The sequence below is a fragment of the Coregonus lavaretus genome (genome assembly GCF_964263955.1).
Source record: "Coregonus lavaretus genome assembly, chromosome: 2".
Lineage (NCBI taxonomy): Eukaryota > Metazoa > Chordata > Actinopteri > Salmoniformes > Salmonidae > Coregonus > Coregonus lavaretus.
The window spans coordinates 31,543,041-31,564,831 of record NC_139989.1 but is presented as its reverse complement, the minus strand read 5'-3'; the positions used below and the strand labels follow the sequence as shown (position 1 = coordinate 31,564,831).

General features: G+C 44.5%; 1 protein-coding gene across 4 annotated transcripts in view; it reads right to left on the bottom strand.

Moving 5' to 3' along the window:
* LOC311103052 (voltage-gated potassium channel KCNC1-like) overlaps positions 1-21,791 on the bottom strand; it is a gene marked incomplete at both ends in the record, with an annotated part of 76,404 nt that overhangs the window by 24,517 nt on the left and 30,096 nt on the right. For 3 of the 4 annotated variants that reach the window (XM_084144568.1, XM_084144567.1, XM_084144565.1), the window contains 2 exons: positions 3,613-3,816; positions 9,752-10,712. In XM_084144568.1, coding sequence (XP_084000694.1) covers positions 3,613-3,816; positions 9,752-10,712 — 1,165 coding nt within the window. Of the gene's footprint in view, positions 1-1,919; positions 2,036-3,612; positions 3,817-9,751; positions 10,713-21,791 lie in introns of those variants that run through there. The other variant, XM_084144566.1, reaches the window with a different exon arrangement.

Genomic DNA, 21,791 nt, shown 5'->3' with positions numbered 1-21,791 from the left:
TAAAATTTCATTGTTGTTTATCAGCTTGATCTTACACTCAAAATATCACAGAATCTGACCTTTATTGGCACCCCTAGAAATTCTTATGAACTAAATCTAATTCATGTATATTCCGATTTTACTTTTTCAAGTTCATCTGACTCTTTGGGAACTCTTAAGTGGTCCAGCCATGACTTCCTATTTCACTTGGGTATAAATATGAGGTGACACACAGGCTAAACTCCCTTAGTCATCCATCAACATGGGAAAGGCCAGAGAACACACAAATGAAATGAGATTAAAGGTTGCTGACCTTCACAAATCAGGCAATGGCTATAAAAAGATAGCTAGACGCCTGAAAATACCCATCTCCACTATTAGGGCAATAATTAAGAAATGTAAAACAACTGGAGCTGTGATAATCCTGCCTGGAAGAGGACGCAACTTTATTTTGCCCCCACGCACAATGAGAAGGATGGTTCAAGAGGCAAACAAATCTCCAATGATCACAGTTGGAGAATTGCCAAAGTTGGTTACATCTTGGGGTCAACAACTGTCCAAAACTACAATTAGACGCCACCTTCATGCCAACAAGTTATTTGGAAGGGTTGCCACATCTGCTGTCACCAAACCACAAGCTTAAGCACCTGGGGTTTGCTAAATGTCATTGGAACATTGATTGGAACATTGATTGGAACCAGGTTCTATGGTCTGATGAGACTAACATAGAGCTTTTTGGCAACAAACACCAGAGGTGGGTTAGGCGTAAAAAGAGCCATGGTCATGCAGAAAATAAGCTAATCCCCATTGTGAAGTATGGTGGTGGACCTGTGATGTTGTGGGGCTGTTTTACTTCCAAAGGCCCTGGGAAACTTGTTAGGATACATGGCATCATGGACTCCATCAAGCACCAGGAGATTTTAGGCGAAAACCTGTCTGCCTCTACCAGGAGGCTAAAACTGGGTCATCCAGCAGGAAAACGATCCAAAGCATACCTCTGAATCCACACGCAAATGGTTCACTGACCATAGAATCAAGCTTTTTCAGTGGCCATCCCAGTCCCCTGACCTAAACCCCATTGAAAACCTGTGGGGTGAGCTGAAGAGGAGAGTCCACAAGCGAGGACCAAGGACTGAAGGATCTGGAGAGTTTCTGTATAGAGGAATGGTCTCGAATCCCTTCTTATGTGTTCTCCTACCTCATCAAACATTATAGGAGATGACTCAGAGCTGTTATCTTGGCAAAGGGAGGGTGCACAAAGTACTAAATGCAGGGGTGCCAATTATTGTGACATGCATGTTTTTGAATAAAATATTTATTTCTTGATGACTATTATTATTTTTTGGAACAATTTTAACTCAATTAAAGGTTAGATTCATATGATACATTGAGTGTAAGATCAGGCTGATACACAACGATTACATTTTTTCACAGCCTTTTTTTGTTCATACAGTATTTACCTAGGGTGCCAATAATTCAGGAGGGCACAGTATGCACACACACACAAACACACATAGAGTACGCACACACACGCACCCGTGCACGAACACACACAAATATGCACGCGCACACACGCACCCGGGCACAAACACACACATACATTTACCCTCCCACCCTACACTTAGGACCATAATCCACCATAAAAATGCTGAACCAAACTTGAAAGCTTTACTGTAACAAGCAATTAACTGTCATGCATTCTTAAACATACAACCTTTCAGTGTGTGTGTGTGTGTGTGTGTGGGGGGGGGGGGGGGGGTGCCATGTTGCTTCATGTGTGTGTGTGCTTTGCTGTGGTTTGTGTGCGTGTGTGTGTGCATGTGCATGTGTGTATGTGTGTGCGTGCGCACGCTTGCCATGTTACTGTGTGTTACTGTGTGTTTCCTCATTGTGCTTTCAACCAAACTTCTGTATGTGTCTTTTGTGTTACCTCTGTATCGCTATGGTTTGATCCAGGAGGAGGCGGAGTTTGCATTGAGGTCCTGCTGTAGCAGAGGCCCCTCTGGCTTGAACCACTCCTCTCCTGGGGGGGATGCCGGGCTGGCCGCTGCAGCGTCTGGTGTTTGTTGTGAGGGGAGTGTTGGAGTGGGGTTTGTAGAGGAGTGTATTTGTGACCGGGGACGTCAGGGGAAGGCCGGGCGGGGGGTTAGTTTTAGGTTGAGGTACAAAATGTTGGGTGGAAGGGGTTGGATTGTTGGAGGTAGAACCATGGGGATGTCAGGTGAAAGAAGAAGCAGGTGAGTGATAAAAGTTAAATGAAAAAGAGCATGCATGTCCAGTGAGAAAGCATGGAGAAATGGAGGGGAGGAGGAATGGATTGGTGGAGCAATTGCAAGCAGACAGGGTGTGGAGAGGAGAGAGAGACAAAGAGAAAGAAAGCGTGACCAATAAATGAGAGCCAGAATGAGATAAGATAGATAAGATAGATTAGATAGATAGATAGATAGATAGATAGATAGATAGATAGATAGATAGATAGATAGATAGATAGATAGATAGATAGATAGATAGATAGATAGATAGATAGATAGATAGATAGATAGATAGATAGATAGATAGATAGATAGATAGATAGATAGATAGATAGATAGATAGATAGATAGATAGATAGATAGATAGATAGATAGATAGATAGATAGATAGATAGATAGATAGATAGATAGATAGATAGATAGATAGATAGAAAGAATGACTACAGGCAGTAGAAGACAGATTGACAGCCAGATGCAGTGTGATAGCTATTCAGTCAGTGATCGTACTGTACTGATCTCGTTTCAGAACAGGCTGTGAAAATGTGCATTAAACCTCAACCAACTGAGCTACAATGGACCACTATTGATATGTACTGATATGTATTGATATTGTATTGATATGTACCAAACTCAGACAATAATACCTATTTGTTATTTTATAACTCCAGTGTCCAAAATGGTAATAGAAAGCACCACAGCACATTTAGATATACAGTAGTAGACGTGTGGTGCCAATGTTATTGAAAACAGCATGTGGGAACTGGTCCGACAAAATATCAATCCATTGATATTTCACTTATGCCATAATGTGGCATAACCCAGTTCATATAGGAAGGTCTGGAGAGTGAGACAGCTCAAAACTGCCTGTGGATATTGTGGGCAGGGTCTGTGACTGTCAGTCAAAATGATTATGAGAAATATGAGGAGGGGGAGGGTCAGGGGAGAGGAGAGGAGGTGTTTACTTAGTGTGTGTGTGTGTGTGTGCGTGCGTGCGTGCGTGCGTGCGTGTATATGTATGTGTGAATTGGAAGTCAGATTATTCCAAGAGCTGCAATTGATTACGTTTGCCTGGTACGATGGAACCAATGGAATAGTTCCAAAAGTGCAAACCCCAAGCTGAATCAAGCACACCTCAAATACTGTTAAGTTTAATGAAAGTATTTGACCTAAGGTACTTGAACCAGCTCTGAAGTGTATAGTTGTGTATGTGTGTGTGTGTATGTGTATGTGTACATGTGTGTATGGGAGTGTCATGAGCACACAGTGAGTGTTGAGCTGCTGAGTGTCGAGCTACTGAACCTTTGGGTATGGCGGAGCGCCGGCCCTGACTCTGACCCCAGCTCTGACCCTGGCCCTGACCCTGAGCCTGACCCGGGCGTACCTTTCCTCACGTTGCCGTCTGTGGCACGGAACTCTCCGGTACTGAGGAGGAAGCAGGCTCGGTCATGGGGATAGCGCTCGCGGCTCCCGCCGGTGCCCAGACCCCCAGTGGCAGGACTTCTCTCCTCCCCAAGCACCATGTCTATGGTGGGGCAGTCCTCGTTAGCCAGGGCTGCGTTGGCCGCGTCGCCATTCTGCTTGGAATCTGGAGGGGACAAGGGGAGGGGGAAGAAGAGAGGGGCGAGAGGGGAAGGAGGAGAGAGATAGGGGAGGGAGGAGTTGGAGGGAGGGGGGAGACAAGGAGGCGTGTAAGAAGAGGTAAGGAGGGTCGACAGAGAAGGGTGAGGAGGTGGGAGAGAGGGGTGGAAGGGAGAAGAGGTAGGGAAGGACAGAGGGAGAAATAAGTAGGGAGGAAGAAAGAGAAGGTGGAGGGGTGGGGTGTAAGGGAAAGGGGAAGGAGAAGGGTGGGAGAGAGATAAAAGGATGGAGAGGAGGAAGAGAGAAAATATGTTGATGGCAGGAGAAAGATAAAGTGGGGAGGTAGAAAGAGAAAGGAAGAGAAGGGGAGGAGGAAGAATGTGTAAGAAGAGGGGGATAAATGGAGAGGAGAGAAGGCAGAGAAATAAATAAGTAGCAGGAAAAGGGGGGGGATGGGGAAAGGTATGACAACAAGATCAATTAGGTTTAAGGTGTGAGTAAGAACAAGGAAGTAGAGAAGGACAGGAATGAAGAAGGAGAAATAGAAGAGGGTGATGTGTAAGAGCGAGAGAGGGGCAGGAAGATAAAGGGTGAAATGAATAGAAGAGAGGGGATGAGATTGTTAAATGCAAGAGTGTATAGAAGGTGTGACCAAAACACTGCAGTGGAGGAGGGGAGGCAGGAGCCCAGCCTCTCCAGGTCCACACACACACTGACACACACACACACTGAGCTGAGCATCATTACATTAACACACACACAGCAAAAGAGAGAGAGGGAGAGCAAGAGAAAGAGAAGGGGAGGAGGGAGAGAAAGAGAGGGGGAACTGAGAGATACTATACAGAGTAGATAATCACACACACGCGCGCGCGCGCACACTCACGGGGAGATGCTGCGGGGTAACTTGTGCTTATAGCTTCCGACACAGCTGTCAAATCTAATTTGACGTGAGTTACTGCTCAACAATTTACAGAAATAACCCAGAGGGCCAAACCTCACAACGACACACAGAGAGATGCAGAGAGACAGCGAGAGGGAGGGGGGGGGAGAGAAGAGAGAGAAAGAGAAAGAGAGAGAGACAGAGAGAGAGACTGAGAGAAAGGAACTGAGATTGCAGAGAGTAAATGAGAAAGAGAGCTGGAGAGAGACGGAGTGTGAGAGAGAAAGAGAGAGAAATTCAGTAAATAGCATATTACAGAGAGAGGGAGAGGGGTGAGAGAGGGAGAGAGGTGTGTGTGTATTTGTGAGCGTGTGTGTGTGTGTGCAGTAGATGTCATTGAGCGTGTGTGTGTGCTTGCGTGCGTGCATATGTCTGTGAGCATGTGTGTGTGTTCAAACAGGCGTATAACACGATGCTGTTGCAACACCTGGTAGTGGAGCCAGGGGGCGTCGGAACATTAAGAGGTCAAATATTCATTAAAGTAAGAGGCTTCATGAAGATCACTATACACTCTGTCCCTCCTTACCTCTTCTTACCTCCCTCCCTCTTTCCCCCTCCACCACTTTCTCTCCCCCTGTCTACCTCTTCTTACCTTCCGCCCTCTCATGTCCAAATAGCTACATGTTTGAACACTGTGATATTCTGGATGAATCTGGAAACATTTGTTGTATTTACCTGTTTATACCTGCATTATTTATCAAAAGTATACAGCCACGCACCAGTTGACAGCCAAGCAGAGCAAATTAGAAAAAAAGAAAATGCCATCTTTTATCTTCCTTGATGCTGTTGTTTTTGATGGCAGGTTTAGTACATCTGACTAGCTTTTGTCAGGAGGCAACATGGAGACCAGATGCCTCAGCAGCATAAACTGTTGTGACAGTCAAAACAATACAAGAGCAACATGTCAGGCTATATTTTCAATTGTAAATTTGTTATTGGCATTGACCCTGGAACTGACCCTGTATATAGTTTACTTACTTTCTCGTGTTCTTATTTCTAATCATTCATTTTCAGCTGTTGTCGAACACACGTGGGTGTGAAAATATGATTCTCTTCCTCAATAGTGTGCAGCGAATTCTACTAGAAAAAAAAACAAAATGAGTATGACATCTGGCATTTAATGTATAATCGATTTCTGAAAATTCACATAGTATAATTTTTTTTTTTTTCACATAATCAAAATGGCCTACTCCCCCTCAGGAGACTGAAAAGATTTGGCATGGGTCTCCAGATCCTCAACAAGTTATACAGCTGCACCATCGAGAGCATCCTGACCTGTTGCATCACCTCCTGGTATGGCAACTGCTTGGCATCCGACTGTAAGGCACTACAGAGGGTAGTGTGTACGGCCCAGTACATCACTGGGGCCAAGCTTCCTATATACTAGGCGTGTCAGAGGAAGGCCAAAACATTTTTCAAAGACTCCAGTTACCCAAGTCATAGACTGTTCTCTCTGCTACCGCACGGCAAGTCTAAGTCCAAAAGGCTCCTTAACAGCTTCTACCCCCAAGCCATAAGACTGCTGAACAATTAATCAAATGACCACCCGGACTATTTACATTGACACTGCTGCTACTCGCTGTTTATTATCTATGCATAGTCACTTTACCCCTACCTACATGTACAAATTACCTCGACTAACCTGTACCCCTGCACATTGACTCCGTACCGGTACCCCCTGTATATAGCCTCGTTATTATTATTTTATTGTGTTACTTTTTATTTAATTTTTTACTTTAGTTTATTTAGTCTATATTTTCTTAACTCTATTTCTTGAACTGCATTGTTTGTTAAGGACATTTCATGGTAAGGTCTACACCTGTTGTATTCGGCACATGGGACAAATAAAAGTTTATTTTATTTGATACTATTTAGGACTAAGTATGGGTATTCGGACACGGCCTTAGACTTCAGGGGCCAGTTTCCCAGACACAGATTAAGCTTAGTCCTAGACTAAAAAGCATGTTCAATGGAAATTCTTGATTGAAATAGTTTTTTAGTCTAGGACTAGGCTTAATCTGTTTCCCGGAAACCGGCCCTACAACTTTCAAACAGACTGAGCCTAGATAGAGTAAAAGAAAGAAAGAAAGAAAGAAAGAAAGAAAGAAAGAAAGAAAGAAAGAAAGAAAGAAAGAAAGAAAGAAAGAAAGAAAGAAAGAAAGAAAGAAAGAAAGAAAGAAAGAAAGAAAGAAAGAAAGAAAGAAAGAAAGAAAGAAAGAAAGAAAGAAAGAAAGAAACTGAGATTGAAAGGTAGATTAACAGGAAAGAGATGAGGGTCAAAGCCTTGCCATTCTTTTTGTATTTGTTACGTTTTGTAGCGCCCTCTTCTCCTCCACACCCACCCCTCCAATCCTCTCTTATCCCCTCTTCTCCTCCACACCCACCCCTCCAATCCTCTCTTATCCCCTCTTCTCCTCCACACCCACCCCTCCAATCCTCTCTTATCCCCTCTTCTCCTCCACACCCACCCCTCCAATCCTCTCTTATCCCCTCTTCTCCTCATTTTACATTTACATTTTAGTCATTTAGCAGACGCTCTTATCCAGAGCGACTTACAGTTAGTGCATACATTATTTTTTTATCGAACCCACAACCCTGGCGTTGCAAACGCCATGCTCTACCAACTGAGCTACATCCCCTCCACACCCACACCTCCAATCCTCTCTTATCCCCTCTTCTCCTCCACACCCACCCCTCCAATCCTCTCTTATCCCCTCTTTACCTCCACACCCACCCCTCCAATCCTCTCTTATCCCCTCTTCTCCTCCACACCCACCCCTCCAATCCTCTCTTATCCCCTCTTTACCTCTACATCCTCCCCTCCAATCCTCCCTTCCTCCACACCCTCTTCTCATTTTAGTCATTTAGCAGATGCTCTTATCCAGAGCAACTTACAGTGGTGAGTGCATACATTTTAATACTTTTTTGGTACTGGTCCCCCGTGGGAATCGAACCTACAACCCTGCTCTACCAACTGATCTACACGGGACTACCAACTGAGCTACACTTGTCTCCTCTCCTGGGCTGTAAGCAGTGCTGACAGAAGGAGCTCTTTCGGCACTGACATGTCCCTACAAACACAAACACACACAAAAAAAAGCCTATTTATTACTAGTGTAGGGGGTTGCTAGTGCAAGAGGGAAATAGGCCTATATGATGTACAAATGTGTGTGTGTGTGTGTGTGTGTGTGTGTGTGTGTGTGTGTGTGTGTGTGTGTGTGTGTGTGTGTGTGTGTAGGGTTAGGGTTAGGAGCTAGGGTTAGTTTTAGGGTTAGGGTTACGAGCTAGGGTTAGGTTTAGGGTTAAGGTTAGGTTTTTGGGTTAAGGTTAGTGTTAGGGTTAGGGTAAGAGTACGGGTTAGGGTTAGGTTTAGGGTTAAGGTTAGGTTTTTGGGTTAAGGTTAGTGTTAGGGTTAGGGTTAGGGTTAGGGTAAGAGTACGGGTTAGGGTTAGGTTTAGGGTTAAGGTTAGGTTTTTGGGTTACGGTTAGTGTTAGGGTTAGGGTTAGGGTAAGAGTACGGGTTAGGGTTAGGTTTAGGGAAAATAGGATTTTGAATGGGACTGAATTGTGTGTCCCCACAAGGTTAGCTGTACAAGACTGTGTGTGTGTGTGTGTGTGTGTGTGTGTGTGTGTGTGTGTGTGTGTGTGTGTGTGTGTGTGTGTGTGTGTGTGTGTGTGTGTGTGTGTGTGTGTGTGTGTCTGTTGCATTTTTGCGTTAAACATGGTTGAAGGCAAAAAAAGCTTGCGGTATGCCATCGGTTGTTCCAACTACTGGTTGTTCTGATACACAACTTTAACATTCACTGCCCTTGACATACTCACATCTTACAGACATTTTGTCAGCGCTTTTAAATGTAAGCTGCTAAATAGTTACATTTGAACATTTTGAATACTCAATTATTAAATTGAATACAAAACACCGAATCCAGTACTTGAGTACTCGTGCCCATCCCTAGTGTGTGTGTGTGCACATGCACCTGTGTGTGCGCGTGAGTGCACGCGTGCGAGCGTGTATGTATCAGGATCTGAGTAGCCTACGTGTGTAAATTGAAGGGCCCTCTCTAATGCCATTTTACATGCTTCTCAACTCTCTTGTCATAACTAATCCTTCTCCCAATCCACCCCCCCCACCCCTCCACCCATCACCCCCCACCACCCCCACTCTACTCTTCAAGTTTAATTACATTTCTGTCCACTGTCAAACAGCGTTTTGACAGGCCAATCTTCCTAACCAAATATTTATAAACGTTAAAGCCGACGTGTTGAGAGCTCCCCAGCAGAGAGAGAAGGATGAGGGTGGAGGGGGTTAGATTATGGGATCACCCTGCTCTATACAGAGTTACGGAGTCTATATGACTTCATCAGCTTGTGTGTGTGTGTGTGTGTGTGTGTGTGTGTGTGTGTGTGTGTGTGTGTGTGCGCGGCCTCAGCTTCCCTATTTAACATGGTTACAGATCCACTTCATTTCTCCCCACACTCTCTAAATCGGGTTAATTCTACAGACTGGAGAGCGATGGAAACACACACACACACACACACACACACACACACACACACACACACCACATACCCACACATGCGGTCATGGTAGAAAGGGAGGATTCTGATGGTTGGGAACCATAATCTGACAGAGTGCTATTTAAGACTGTCCCAGTATGTTATGGGTTTTCTTTATCAGTTAAAGTACAGTACAGGGATTCAGACATGGGGTATATGTTTTGGTACTTTGGGTTAGTTATATGGGACTCAGAGACAAGCAGAGACACCACATCATGTCGAGAGAGTGATCGGGGTAATTTGATCATAATATTGTAATATTAGTGTGAGGGATGCTGCAGGTCACCAGCAGTCAGTCACTCTAGATAGATTTCAAATATACTGCATCAGCACACACACACACACACACAAACACACACACACACACACAGGCGCACGCACGCACGCCTCTCCTCCCCTTCTCTCCCTCCCTCCATCCCTCTCCTCCCTCCCCTGCTTTACTCACCTGTCCTGTTGATCTCGATGATCTCCTCCTGGGCCAGAGGGCAGTCCCCTCCCCCCAGGCTTCCTGAGCCCACCATACCCGGCCCGGCGGTGGCCATGGCCAGGGCGTCTGGCTTGCAGTAGTTGGGCGAGCCCGGCATGGTGGGCCGAGGGATGTGCTTGCCCTTCCTCTTGGGCAGCTTCTGCTTGGCCATGGCCAGTGAGTAGTACATGCCAAAGTTGTTGACGATGACGGGAACAGGCATGGCGATGGTCAGTACCCCCGCCAGGGCGCACAGCGCCCCCACCAGCATCCCCGACCACGTCTCGGGGTACATGTCCCCATAGCCCAGAGTGGTCATGGTGACCACGGCCCACCAGAAGCCAATGGGGATGTTCTTGAAGTTTGTGTGTTTGGCGGCCGTAGGATCGTCAGGGTCGGCGCCGATGCGCTCGGCGTAGTAGATCATGGTGGCGAAGATGAGCACTCCGAGGGCGAGGAAGATGATGAGGAGGAGGAACTCGTTGGTACTGGCGCGGAGCGTGTGGCCCAGCACCCGCAGGCCCACGAAGTGACGCGTCAACTTGAAGATACGCAGGATCCGGACGAAGCGCACCACTCGCAGGAAGCCCAACACGTCTTTGGCAGCTTTGGAATCCAGACCACTCAGTGCCACCTCCAGGTAGAAGGGCATGATAGCAATAAAGTCAATGATGTTGAGGGTGCTACTGAAGAACTCCTTCTTGCAGGGGCAGAAGATCACGCGCATCATGACCTCAATGGTGAACCAGATGACGCACGTTCCCTCCACATAGGTGAGCCAGCCGTCGGTCACCACCTCGTAGACTATCTCCTCGCGCGTCACATTGCCCACCGTCACGTTCTCCGTCTTGTTGTAGATGGTGTTGAAGGCCTCATGCGTCTCCAGGCAGAAGGTGGTGATGGAGATGAGGATGAACAGGAGTGAGAGGAACGCACAGTACTGGAGGAGAGGAGAGAGGTAGAGAGAAGGACAGAGAAAAACGGTTAGGTTCAAGTTTGTTTACTTAGTTGCCTGTTACAGGATTATGTTTCTTGGGCTCATTGAATTCTCACAGAAGCCTAGCCCAAAGGATCACATCGATTTACAGATGAATGTAATTCACATACTGTATCACAGAAAACATGCAGCAACAGAGGTTAACCTAAACTGCTAAAAAACACCAATGGTTTCCACTTTGCATGAATTGATCTGTTTTAGACAGTTTTAGGTCTAAAGCCAACAATTACACAGAAACTCTGATGAACTTCATAGTCCAACTGAACAAACCACATAACAACCATGCAGTCAGGATTGGGGAGTAACGGATTACATGGATTATAAAAAAAACTGTGACTGTAATTCGTTATGTTACCAGCAAAGATATCGTAATCAGATTACAGATACTTTTGAAAAACTAGATGATTACTTCTAGGATTACTTTTACATTCAGAAAATAAGTTCAAAAAAATTATTTGACACCTTTCTGTTTTTTCAATGACATTCAAATCAGCATTGAATAAAGGTGCAAATGTAAGTTTGTTCCGCCTAAGCGAGTCTGACCACAAGTCGGAGACCAATATGATGACACACCAAATTAGCTGAAATCACTCCGTTCTGCCTCAAGGACAAGACTCATAAACGTCAACCTGCTTAAGAGGCATTAGAAGAAGACAAACATTTATATTAACAATTGAACATCTTTTGCAAGATAAATCAATGTTAGAGTTTACATTGCTGGCCATCAAGAGATGTTGCATTTTTACTTCATGGGTTGGTTATGTAGGCTTCTTCTAACCCATTGCTTTCTACTACAGATAATAATACGATTAGGCTATATCTTTACATAAAAATTGAACAACAGAGTCTGTCAGATTTTCTGTCATTCCAATTAATTTAATACCCATTGATCTTCAAAAATAGGAAATAGGCCTAGCTATGGAAATATAGATTAGCCTAATTGTTTTCACTGAGCTGCTATATTGGTTTAGCCATTAGGGTTAGCAGTGTGGTTAAGGTTAGGGTTATTTAAGGTTAGGGTTAGGCATTAGGGTTAGCAGTGTGGGTTAGGTTTAAATTAAGATTTTATGACTTTGTGGCAAAAACGTATTAGCTACGCTCTTGAATAATGCAACCAAACCATATTACTCTTGAATAATGCAAAAATTCACACGCATGTGCAGACAATTAAAGGGTTTATTTTCTCGTTAGTACACGCATTAAATGTAGCTTGCAAGACAATAACACAGCTAACTAGCTAGTACCCCATTCATAGACGGTAACTGATTTATCGCCTATTGACGATAGTATCTTCTGACCAGGGGAGTTTTGTTATGAGGTCCGACGCTTCCTCTAAAAATTAACATGCATCGCTTGCAGTACGGTTTTGGAAACATAAGTAACATATCTTTCATATCAGCGGAAAACATAAAATAATAATAAGTTCAATTACTACACACCTTAATAGGGTTAAGGTTCACACACAGCCATATTTCCATGTTACAGCGCATGTTTACGGAAAACAGACGGAAGAAATAGTGGACTACCTGTGCTAATTATTTATCTGCATCTCTGAATACCTGTGTGTAAACGGAAGATGGACACCACAAACGTGTTGTCACTGGAAAATACTGTCTGCTGCAACTGTGTTAAAACCTTTGCATTTGTGAAATTATTTTGATGTGATATGAAAGTAGAGGGATTTATGTTTCTAGAACCGTACCGCAATTGAGATGGAGTGTTAGGCTGTTTTGGCTTCCAGAGCTAATTCCCCTTTAAACAGAACACGTAAGGTCCTTGGCTCCTTTCAGACATTATTGGGCTAGCTAGCTAGTAATGTTAGCATATCAAACATGAACGTTCACCCCTTTCATAGGAATATAAAAGTACATTTTTATTAGTATCATGTAAGTCAACAAAGTTGAGCTTCCCTTTTTTAAAGCTACGGCGACAATTTCAGAATGTAACAGGTTGTTAATGCAATTTCAGGTGAAAACGCCATAAAACTAGTTTAAAATATAATGAAAATGTCTGTACATTTCAGCTGTTTCAAAAACATTGCTCTGCTATTAGTATTTTTCCTGTATGAATGTTGGGCTCAAGGAGTCAATTCTGTTTACACTCCCCTGATTAGAGGGGGGCAACTGTCGGACGAGTGTCGTGCGTGACCTCCGGAGGTAGCATTCGAGACGTGAGAAATACGCAAGTTCACATTACAGTAATGTCTCTCGAGAATAGATACCTCTAGAATCTCTCTGAATTCTCCTTAATTCTCTTCAATGAGAATAGACCCATAGCTTTGGCCTATCAGCTGACAGTGAATGTAAATAAACATTTGCTGAAAGCTAAATTAATGTTCTCTGATAGGTAGCTATATACAGTGAAGGGTGGCTGTGCTGTGCTGCGTTTTGGGTCATTGCAGTGGTACCGTAGTGTGCATTCAGACCTGTGCTTCTGATAATATACGGAAGATAGGTGGCGCCAGAGACCACGAACAACAGACCAAAAATACACACCAGAGAGAGAGAGAGAGAGAGGGGGGAGGGAGGGATGCAGCTAATACAGTATGAGCATACTGAATGCTGCAATCTCATTGACACTGCACTGAGACAGAAAGAGAGAGAGGGAGAGAGAGAAAGAGCTGGGGGAAAAGAGAGGCGGAGGTAGAAAACGGTGAGAGAGGGGGGTTCAAGATGGAGAGTGACTGTACAGTAGAGACAGAGAGAGGTGGAAAGAGGAAGAGGGAGATGAATAGAGAGCGAGGGAGAGAAAGAGAGGGAGAGAGAGAGAGAGAGATGGGGGTTAGTGAGTTACGACGCTGTGGGCAATACGCGGCCACCATTATGAAAACAGAGATGTCATGTTCGCTCACATAGATAAATGTCTATCGATTGAGCCGGCGTGCCTGTTTAAAGCACCAGGCCTTTTCTCCTATCGGCCCCTCTGGATCAATAGTATCTGTTCATCTCAGGCACACGAAACCTCACTCTCTCTCACACAACCGACCTAAACCCAACCTAACCCGACCCAACCCAGCTTCAACTCAACCCAACCCAACCCAACATAACCCAACCTCAACACAACCTAACCCAACCTCAATCCAGCTTCAACTCAACATAACCCAACTTCAGGCCAGCCTCAACCAAACCTAACCGTGTTCTCTTTTTGGTCTCGCTCCTTCTGCTGTGACTGTGCACCTTCCAATTTACACACAAACACCAAACTCCTCCCCCTGCCACTGAGAACAACAAATAGGGGAAATCACTTCTTCCTCTCTGACAACATGCGGTTTCAACTCGCCATTTGCATTTGTGGTTTGGTCCAACAGAATCGCTCATATGGACACCGAAACACATTGAGACATTATTTTAAAGTAATAGAGGAAAACTTAAAAGATGCACTATGCAGAAATCGCTCCGCCATTTCCTGGTTGCTAAAACTCTAATAGTTCGCCTAATTTCAGTTTATGTGACAAAACAAGCAAGTATAGTGTAGAGAATCATTGTACCATCATTAACAATTTTTGGGGTATTTTAAGCTGTTTGAAGCTGGTGTACAAAACCAAAAGTAAAAGACGCAAACACCAAAACTTAAGAACAAAGTGGACAGGCTAGCATGCTGTTCAAACAGTAGGAGATGGACAGAAGGGTGTGTTCATAACAATTCAACTGTTCTACCTTGTTAGTTAGCAAATAGATCCAAGTTGGCTAGACTTTAAATATAAAGATTAGCTGGCTACTCACTAGCACATGGCCTTGTACTTCAGAGATTGTTTATGAGACCTGTGTTAATTTTCTATAATGCCTGCTACAAGAAGTTGATCATTATTAGTGAATGTGCATTATGAATGGTTCTGGTAAAATGTGTAACAAAAAGGGCATTTTCATAGACAGTTAAACTATTTTGATAAAATAATTACATTATTAGTGGGTCTTATTATTGTGGCCTAGGTCGCCAAGGTATAATTTCACAACCCCTGAATTCATTAAATTGTTGCTGACTGTTCCAAATGCAGTGTATTTTACCTTTAATTGTACAACAAAGCTTATTTAGAGAAATCATTTTTAAAAAATCAAGATACATATTGTGAAGTTTGAAAGAAATCGAGGTATGATTTTTAGGCCATATCGCCCAGCCTCTCTTTCTCTACCTCTCCCTCTGCCTCTCTGCCTCTCTCTGCATCTCTGCCTCTCTTTCTGCCTCTCTCTGCCTCTCTTTCACTGACCCTCTGTCTCTGCCCCTCTTTCTCTCTGCCTCTCTTTCTCTGTCCCTGCCACCCAATGAATTCCCTTTATGTAACACGTCATTACAGTCACTTATATACGTGTGTGTGTGGTGCTGCTGCTGTTTCCCCCTCTGCAGCGTTCCCCTCCCCTCCTCTCTGTTCCCTCGCTATCCTCTTCCTCCTCCCCTTTCTTTCTCACAGAAATCTCTCTCTCTCTCTCTCTCTCTCTCTCTCGATCTTTAGCTCTCCCATACCTCCACACTCCTCCTCCTCCTCCGTCTCTCTCTCTCTTTCTCCCTTTCCCTCTCTCTCTGGTCTATGCAGTAAGCTGCCTGAATGTATCGGGGTCCTTCCAGAGCCCTGGCTGCAGAGTAGCAGTCGTCTTGCAAAATGCCTGCTCAGATCTCAGTATAGAGAGAAACATGTATATCCAGATAGGGAGCTTGCATTTCATATTATGCACATTTTAAACATACAGGCACGCATGCACACGCATCCCTCTAATTTCCAAAAATAAAAAAACCTACACACACTCAACCGACATTGGCTCCAGTGTATATATACCTTTACTACAGTACATTATATTATAGATGTCTTTGAGGATGCGTCTCAAATAGCAGCAGTCGGGTCAATCTTCTCATGACAGATTAATTTTAAAAAACACAGCCCAAATGAGTGGTCTGGATGCTCCTGGGAGAACTGCTTAATTCCCCCAGCCTATTAACATGAACTCATTTAACAAGCCTCATCTCATCTCACTGTGGCCTGGAAACGCTGATGATGAGGAGACCCGTTTCTGTGCCGACTAGAGACACCGCCGCCCATCGCCTGTGATGTCACCTGCCTCGCCATCCTGAAGCACTCAAGCTCCACTTTTGGGGACACTTTTGGGGACACAGGAGAGAACCCTGTAGGTTAATTCATCACATCACGTCTTAACGCATATTAAAGCTCCCTAGGGAGTTCCTGAGATGATACAGTATGGCTGTGTCCCAAATGGCACTCTATTCTCTAGATAGTGCACTACTGTTGACCAGGACCCATAAGGCTCTGGTCAAAAGTAGTGCACCATGTAGGGGAATAGGGTGCAGGGTCCTGGTCAAAGGTAGTGCACTATATAGGGAATAGGGTGCCATTTGGGACCCAGTCAGACTAACAACACACCTACTGATGGAGATGGACTGGCAGACAGCCCCTCTGGTAGAGGTCAAATCAAAGGGATGGCCAAATCTCTACCTCCACCCTTCTCCTGAAGTGTATGTGTTTAACAATGGTGGAAACTCTCCTCCAGCCAATGCTTACACCAATCCAATGCTTTTAAATTTATGCAGGGAAGTGTGCAAGTGCACACTTAGGGAGAAGGGTGGAGAATGGGGATGCATGGGCCCTGCTTAAAATGTGTGCACTACATAGAGAATAGGGTTCCATTTCAGACACAGCCCTGGTCTACCTGACCAGATGTAAACGTGACAGTGACAGTGACGAGGGTAGTGCTGTGAGGAGAACACTTAGTAGTTGGTTTTCAGTCACACTGAGGCAATGGGGTTGTCTTGAAGGCTATATTGTTCTGAGCTCTAACACACACACACACACACACACACACACACACACAGACAGACCCAGACACACACAGACAGACCCAGACACACACACACACACACACACACACACATACACATACACACAGACAGACCCAGACACACACACAGACCTCTTCTGTTTCCAAATCAGAATACAGAGCACATCGCCATACAAACAGCCCACTATGACACAAAGACATATCATAATATGACTTCCGAAACAGTGCTATAGTACTACACACATAGCATTATGAATGATGATCTGAGCATCAACACTGCAATGGTCTGAGGACATCTTTAAACACTGCACCAATATGAAAACCCTCGACATTGCAGCAGAGTAGAGGAGGAGGGGGGAAGAGAACAGAGAGAGGAGAGAGGTAGAGGGAGAGAGATGAGGGGGAGAAAAAGAGAGGTGGGGTGAGGAGGAGGAGGGATAGAGAGAGAGAAGGGGAAAGAAGGGGGGAGGAAGAGACTATGAGAGAGATCGAGAGGGGGAGAGAGAGAGAGAGAGAGAGGGGGGGGGGGTACTGTGAGAGAGAGAAAGAGAGAGAGAGAAAAAGAAAGAGAGGGGGACAGAGAGCAAAAGATAGAGCAAGAGAGAAGTAGAGGGAAATGACTGGACTGATGTCTAAGAGAGAGTAGGAATTAAATTAAAACATAGGATGAAGGCGGCACTGATAAATAAATGATTGTTTTCATAAATAAGTGATTATTTACAGTGCTTAAGTTTTATAAATGAACGTGTGATATGAGTAGATCTGTCTGCCTGGAAAAGTGACCAGCAGGAATACTTAAGAATTAGAAATTACATTTGAAAGGTCTTAGGTTTGTCAATGGACATTACATTTACATTTTAGTCATTTAGCAGACGCTCTTATCCAGAGCGACTTACAGTTAGTGCATACATTATTCATACCCACTGTGGGAATCGAACCCACAACCCTGGCGTTGCAAACGCCGTGCTCTATCAACTGAGCTACATCCCTGCTGGCCATTCCCTCCCCTACCCTGGACAACGCTGGGCCAATTGCGCGCCGCCCCATGGGTCTCCCGGGACACGGGGGTTTCTAAACAGTTATTGATTTTAATAATGTTAAAATCACTATTAACTGCTCAGAAAGACCTTATCGGAAATATATTATCATTGCAGGAGAGGTGAGACAGCTAGGAGTATTTGGAAAGACAATGTGATCCTTTCTAAGACCCCTTATCAGGTTTGGGCGGTATCCAGATTGTCATACCCTCATACCACATGAGGCTGCTGAGGGGAGAATGGCTCATAATAATGGCCGGAACGGAGCAAATGGAATGGCATCAAGCACCTGGAGACCATGTGTTTGATGTCTTTGATACCATTCCACCATTCTTCCCAATTAAGGTGCCACCAACCTCCTGTGCTTCACACCAACCTTGCACCATCGCATTGCAAACATTTTATACAGTCTCTGACAAAACTATTTGCAGGACAGACATCCCAGCCCATAAATTTATAAAATTAACTCAAAAATGCTACTCACAGTTTGCTGCACACACAAAACAAATATTAGACAGCAAGGCTCTTGTTTCAGGAGGGGATTCTCTGCTGTTATCAAGAGAAGCTTGATTTTGCAAGGAGCTCACCACTTATCTAGATAACTGGCTACTAAATTAGCAAACCAAATGCACAACTGCAGAGCATTTAGCACATTTTAGACAATTAACTTAATAGTTATACGATACTGTATCTAGCTGCCAAACATTTAGTTGTGAATTCCATACTGTAACTAGATCACCTGGCGTTTACTGCACAACAGTGATTGACTCACAAGGCTCCGGTCTCTCGTTGTTGTGTGCTTGTAAACAACACCATGTGACTGGGGACTACCGGTAAGCTTCATAATGGAAAATAATGTGACAGGTGAAATGAAGAACGCAATGTGCTTTATCTCCTAACGTATTGCACATGTTGACCGCAGGCATTTACTTAAAAAGTAGCTACAAATATTCAAATGTATTTAAAAAAAACTTCAAAGAAATAGTTTCAACGGTATTGACAGTATTGAAAAAAACATCTGTGGCTATTTCCAAATACCCCGGTATTTGTTATATACGGTATACCACCCAAGCCTACCCCCAATGTCTAATTTGACCAACTTTCTTACCTAAACTATTTATAATCTAAATCTGGAACAAGCACAGGCTTCATCATCATCATCATCATCCCCATAGCTCTCTCTGTTTTGCCCTCCCTCCCTCTCTCCGTCTCGCTCTCTCTCTACTCTCTCAAAGTTAATCTCTCGCTCTGTTTTCTCTCCTCTCCTCTCCCCTCCAATCTAGCCCTCTCCCTAAATCACCGCTCACTCAAGTCAAAGTGACCTAATTTTCATTAATGCCTCCTCAATCTCACAGCTCTCCTATAGCTTCCTCTCCTCTTCTCTTCCTCTCCTCTTCTCTTCCTCTCATATCCTTCTCTTCCTCTCCTCCTCTTCTCTTCCTCTCATATCCTTCTCTTCTCTTCCTCTCATATCCTTCTCTTCCTCTCCTCCTCTTCTCTTCCTCTCATATCCTTCTCTTCCTCTCCTCTTCTTCTCTTCCTCTCCTCTTCTCTTCCTCTCATATCCTTCTCTTCCTCTCCTCTTCTTCTCTTCCTCTCCTCCTCTTCTCTTCCTCTCATATCCTTCTCTTCTCTTCCTCTCATATCCTTCTCTTCCTCTCCTCCTCTTCTCTTCCTCTCATATCCTTCTCTTCCTCTCCTCCTCTTCTCTTCCTCTCATATCCTTCTCTTCCTCTCCTCTTCTTCTCTTCCTCTCCTCCTCTTCTCTTCCTCTCATATCCTTCTCTTCCTCTCCTCTCCTTCTCTTCCTCTGCTCTTATCTTCCTCACACTGATTTTCCTTTCTGTTTTGCCATCTCTGGCGCACTTTAATTGAACAACTTCATAAAACCTTTATAAGCCTCCATAGATGCTTCACAAATCATTTATAAGAAAAGGTCATGAGCTCCAAAGTTGTTTGTTTAAAGTAGGACGGCCATCTCTTCCTCTGTCTCTTTTCATTGTTCTCTCGTCCCTCGTCATGGTAACTCTGCCTCTCCTTTTGATCTCTTAGTGCTTCCACCTTGTTTTCCTCCTCTTTCTTTCTGTCTTTCTCCTCTCATTTCTCCCTCTATCCTCTCTAACCCTTCCATTGTTTAGTTTGAATAATACATGCGCTTGGAAACAGTTCGCTGACATGCACACTGGCCATTAGGCAAACTTGTGTTCACCCCTCAAAAATGCCTTTTAACAAAAATACAAGCCTTTATGGCTACTTGGAAGCAACTAAGTGGTCTCAGGATCAAGAAGTTCATACACACAAACACACACACACACACACACACACACAGGTCTGCTTGTGCACAAAAGAAGACATACAAGTGGATATTAACAACATTCTCATGAATGGTCTCTCAGTTAATAACTTCAGTGTACTGAAAAAAGGGGGGTGAGAGAGAAAGAGAGATAGTGAAAGAGAGAGTGGGAAAAAGAAAGAGAGAAGGACTGAGAGAGAGCGCGTGAACGAGAGGGGGAGACAGAAAAATAGGCAGAGAGTGAAAGAGGGAGAGAGAGAAAGATAGACGAGAGAGAGATACAGGATAAAGGAAAAGAAAGGCAGCAGGAAAGGAGGTTGTGATGAGAGAAGGGTAGGAGAGGAGAAGAAGAAGAGGTAGTGAGGTGTAAAGGGAGAGAGAAAGAGAGCTTGGGACTGCAGATCACAACAGACTATTAGCATCAATTAGGCTGTATGGAGACGAGCCCCGCTCACAAGTCATCACAGTCAGATCATACAGCACAGCAGAGCACAGCACTGACCTAACATCACTGACGGGGGAGGGAAACCGAGAGCGAGACATAGAGAGAGAGAGAGAGAGAGAGAGAGAGAGAGAGAGAGAGAGAGAGAGAGAGAGAGAGAGAGAGAGAGAGAGAGAGAGAGAGAGAGAGAGAGAGAGAGAGAGAGAGAGAGAGAGAGAGAGAGAGAGCGAGAGAGCGAGAGAGAGGGATCAGGTTAGACTAGAGAGAGAAAGTCAAGAGAGGTAGCAAGAGAGACGCAGGGTTTAAGTGCACCCTAACCATGTGAATGCTGGTAATCTAGGGTGCACTGTCATATAGAAGGGTGTTCCATTAAACTAAACTCATCACTTACTGAATGTGAACAGCTCTAGAGACCATCTAGCTATCTATTTATACTGGTACTTTATGATTACTTTATTTGTCAGTTGTACACAAGTTCCAACCGAAATTTGACTTCTGCTTTATCCCAACCCCTCCAAAACTACATGTCATTGTAGTTGGCTGAAGTGTCCCAAATGAAGAGTTTTGACTAGCCGCTGACTGGTCACTAACACTCCAGTACACCGCGGTACAGAGGAGCAGAAAACTTTGCTCTCTATGTAAACAAAGAAAGAACATGGGCTTAATATTGCAGTTATATAAATATTGCAGTACAATACAACACATGGGCTAGCCCAGAGCCTGAATACAGGGAGAAGAGGTGTGGAGAGGGAGGAGGAATGAGGGCCTGATGTGTGTGTGTGTGTGTGTGTATGTGCACATCTAAACACGTGTGCAGAAGTTATTCTTATAATTGAACAGAAACAGCAAGAGACTTACAAACACTGCCCTCTATCTGTGTGTTGCGGGACTAGTCCTCTCATTTTCCTACGGTGGTACTGTAGTGTGGGGTGCATAGGAGGCATGTCTCTCTCTCTCTCTCTCTCTCTCTCTCTCTCTCTCTCTCTCTCTCTCTCTCTCTCTCTCTCTCTCTCTCTCTCTCTCTCTCTCTCTCTCTCTCTCTCTCTCTCGCCATCCCTTTTTTCAGTGTGTCGTGCATTAGCACTGCGCTCTATTCATATCCCAGACCTTAGACAGCTCCAGAGCTGTGGAGGGGCTCTCCAGAGTGGTAGCACTGAGTCAGAGAGAGAGAGAGAGAGAGAGAGAGAGAGAGAGAGTGACTAGAGTTGCTACCTAAAACAACCCAGCCTGCTAAACACTAATGCACTGCACCACCTCCTCCTGTCTGAATAGACAACATAACACGCAACTACAGTTCATGAGCAAGAAGTGGAGGCAGGGTAAAACAAACACACACATGCACACAAGCGCGGAAAGTCGTAATGTGAAGAGACGCAGTACACTCTTAGAATAAAGGGTTCCGAAAGGGTTCTTCACCTGTCCCCATAGGAGAACCCTTTTTGGTTCCAGGTAGAATCATTTTGGGTT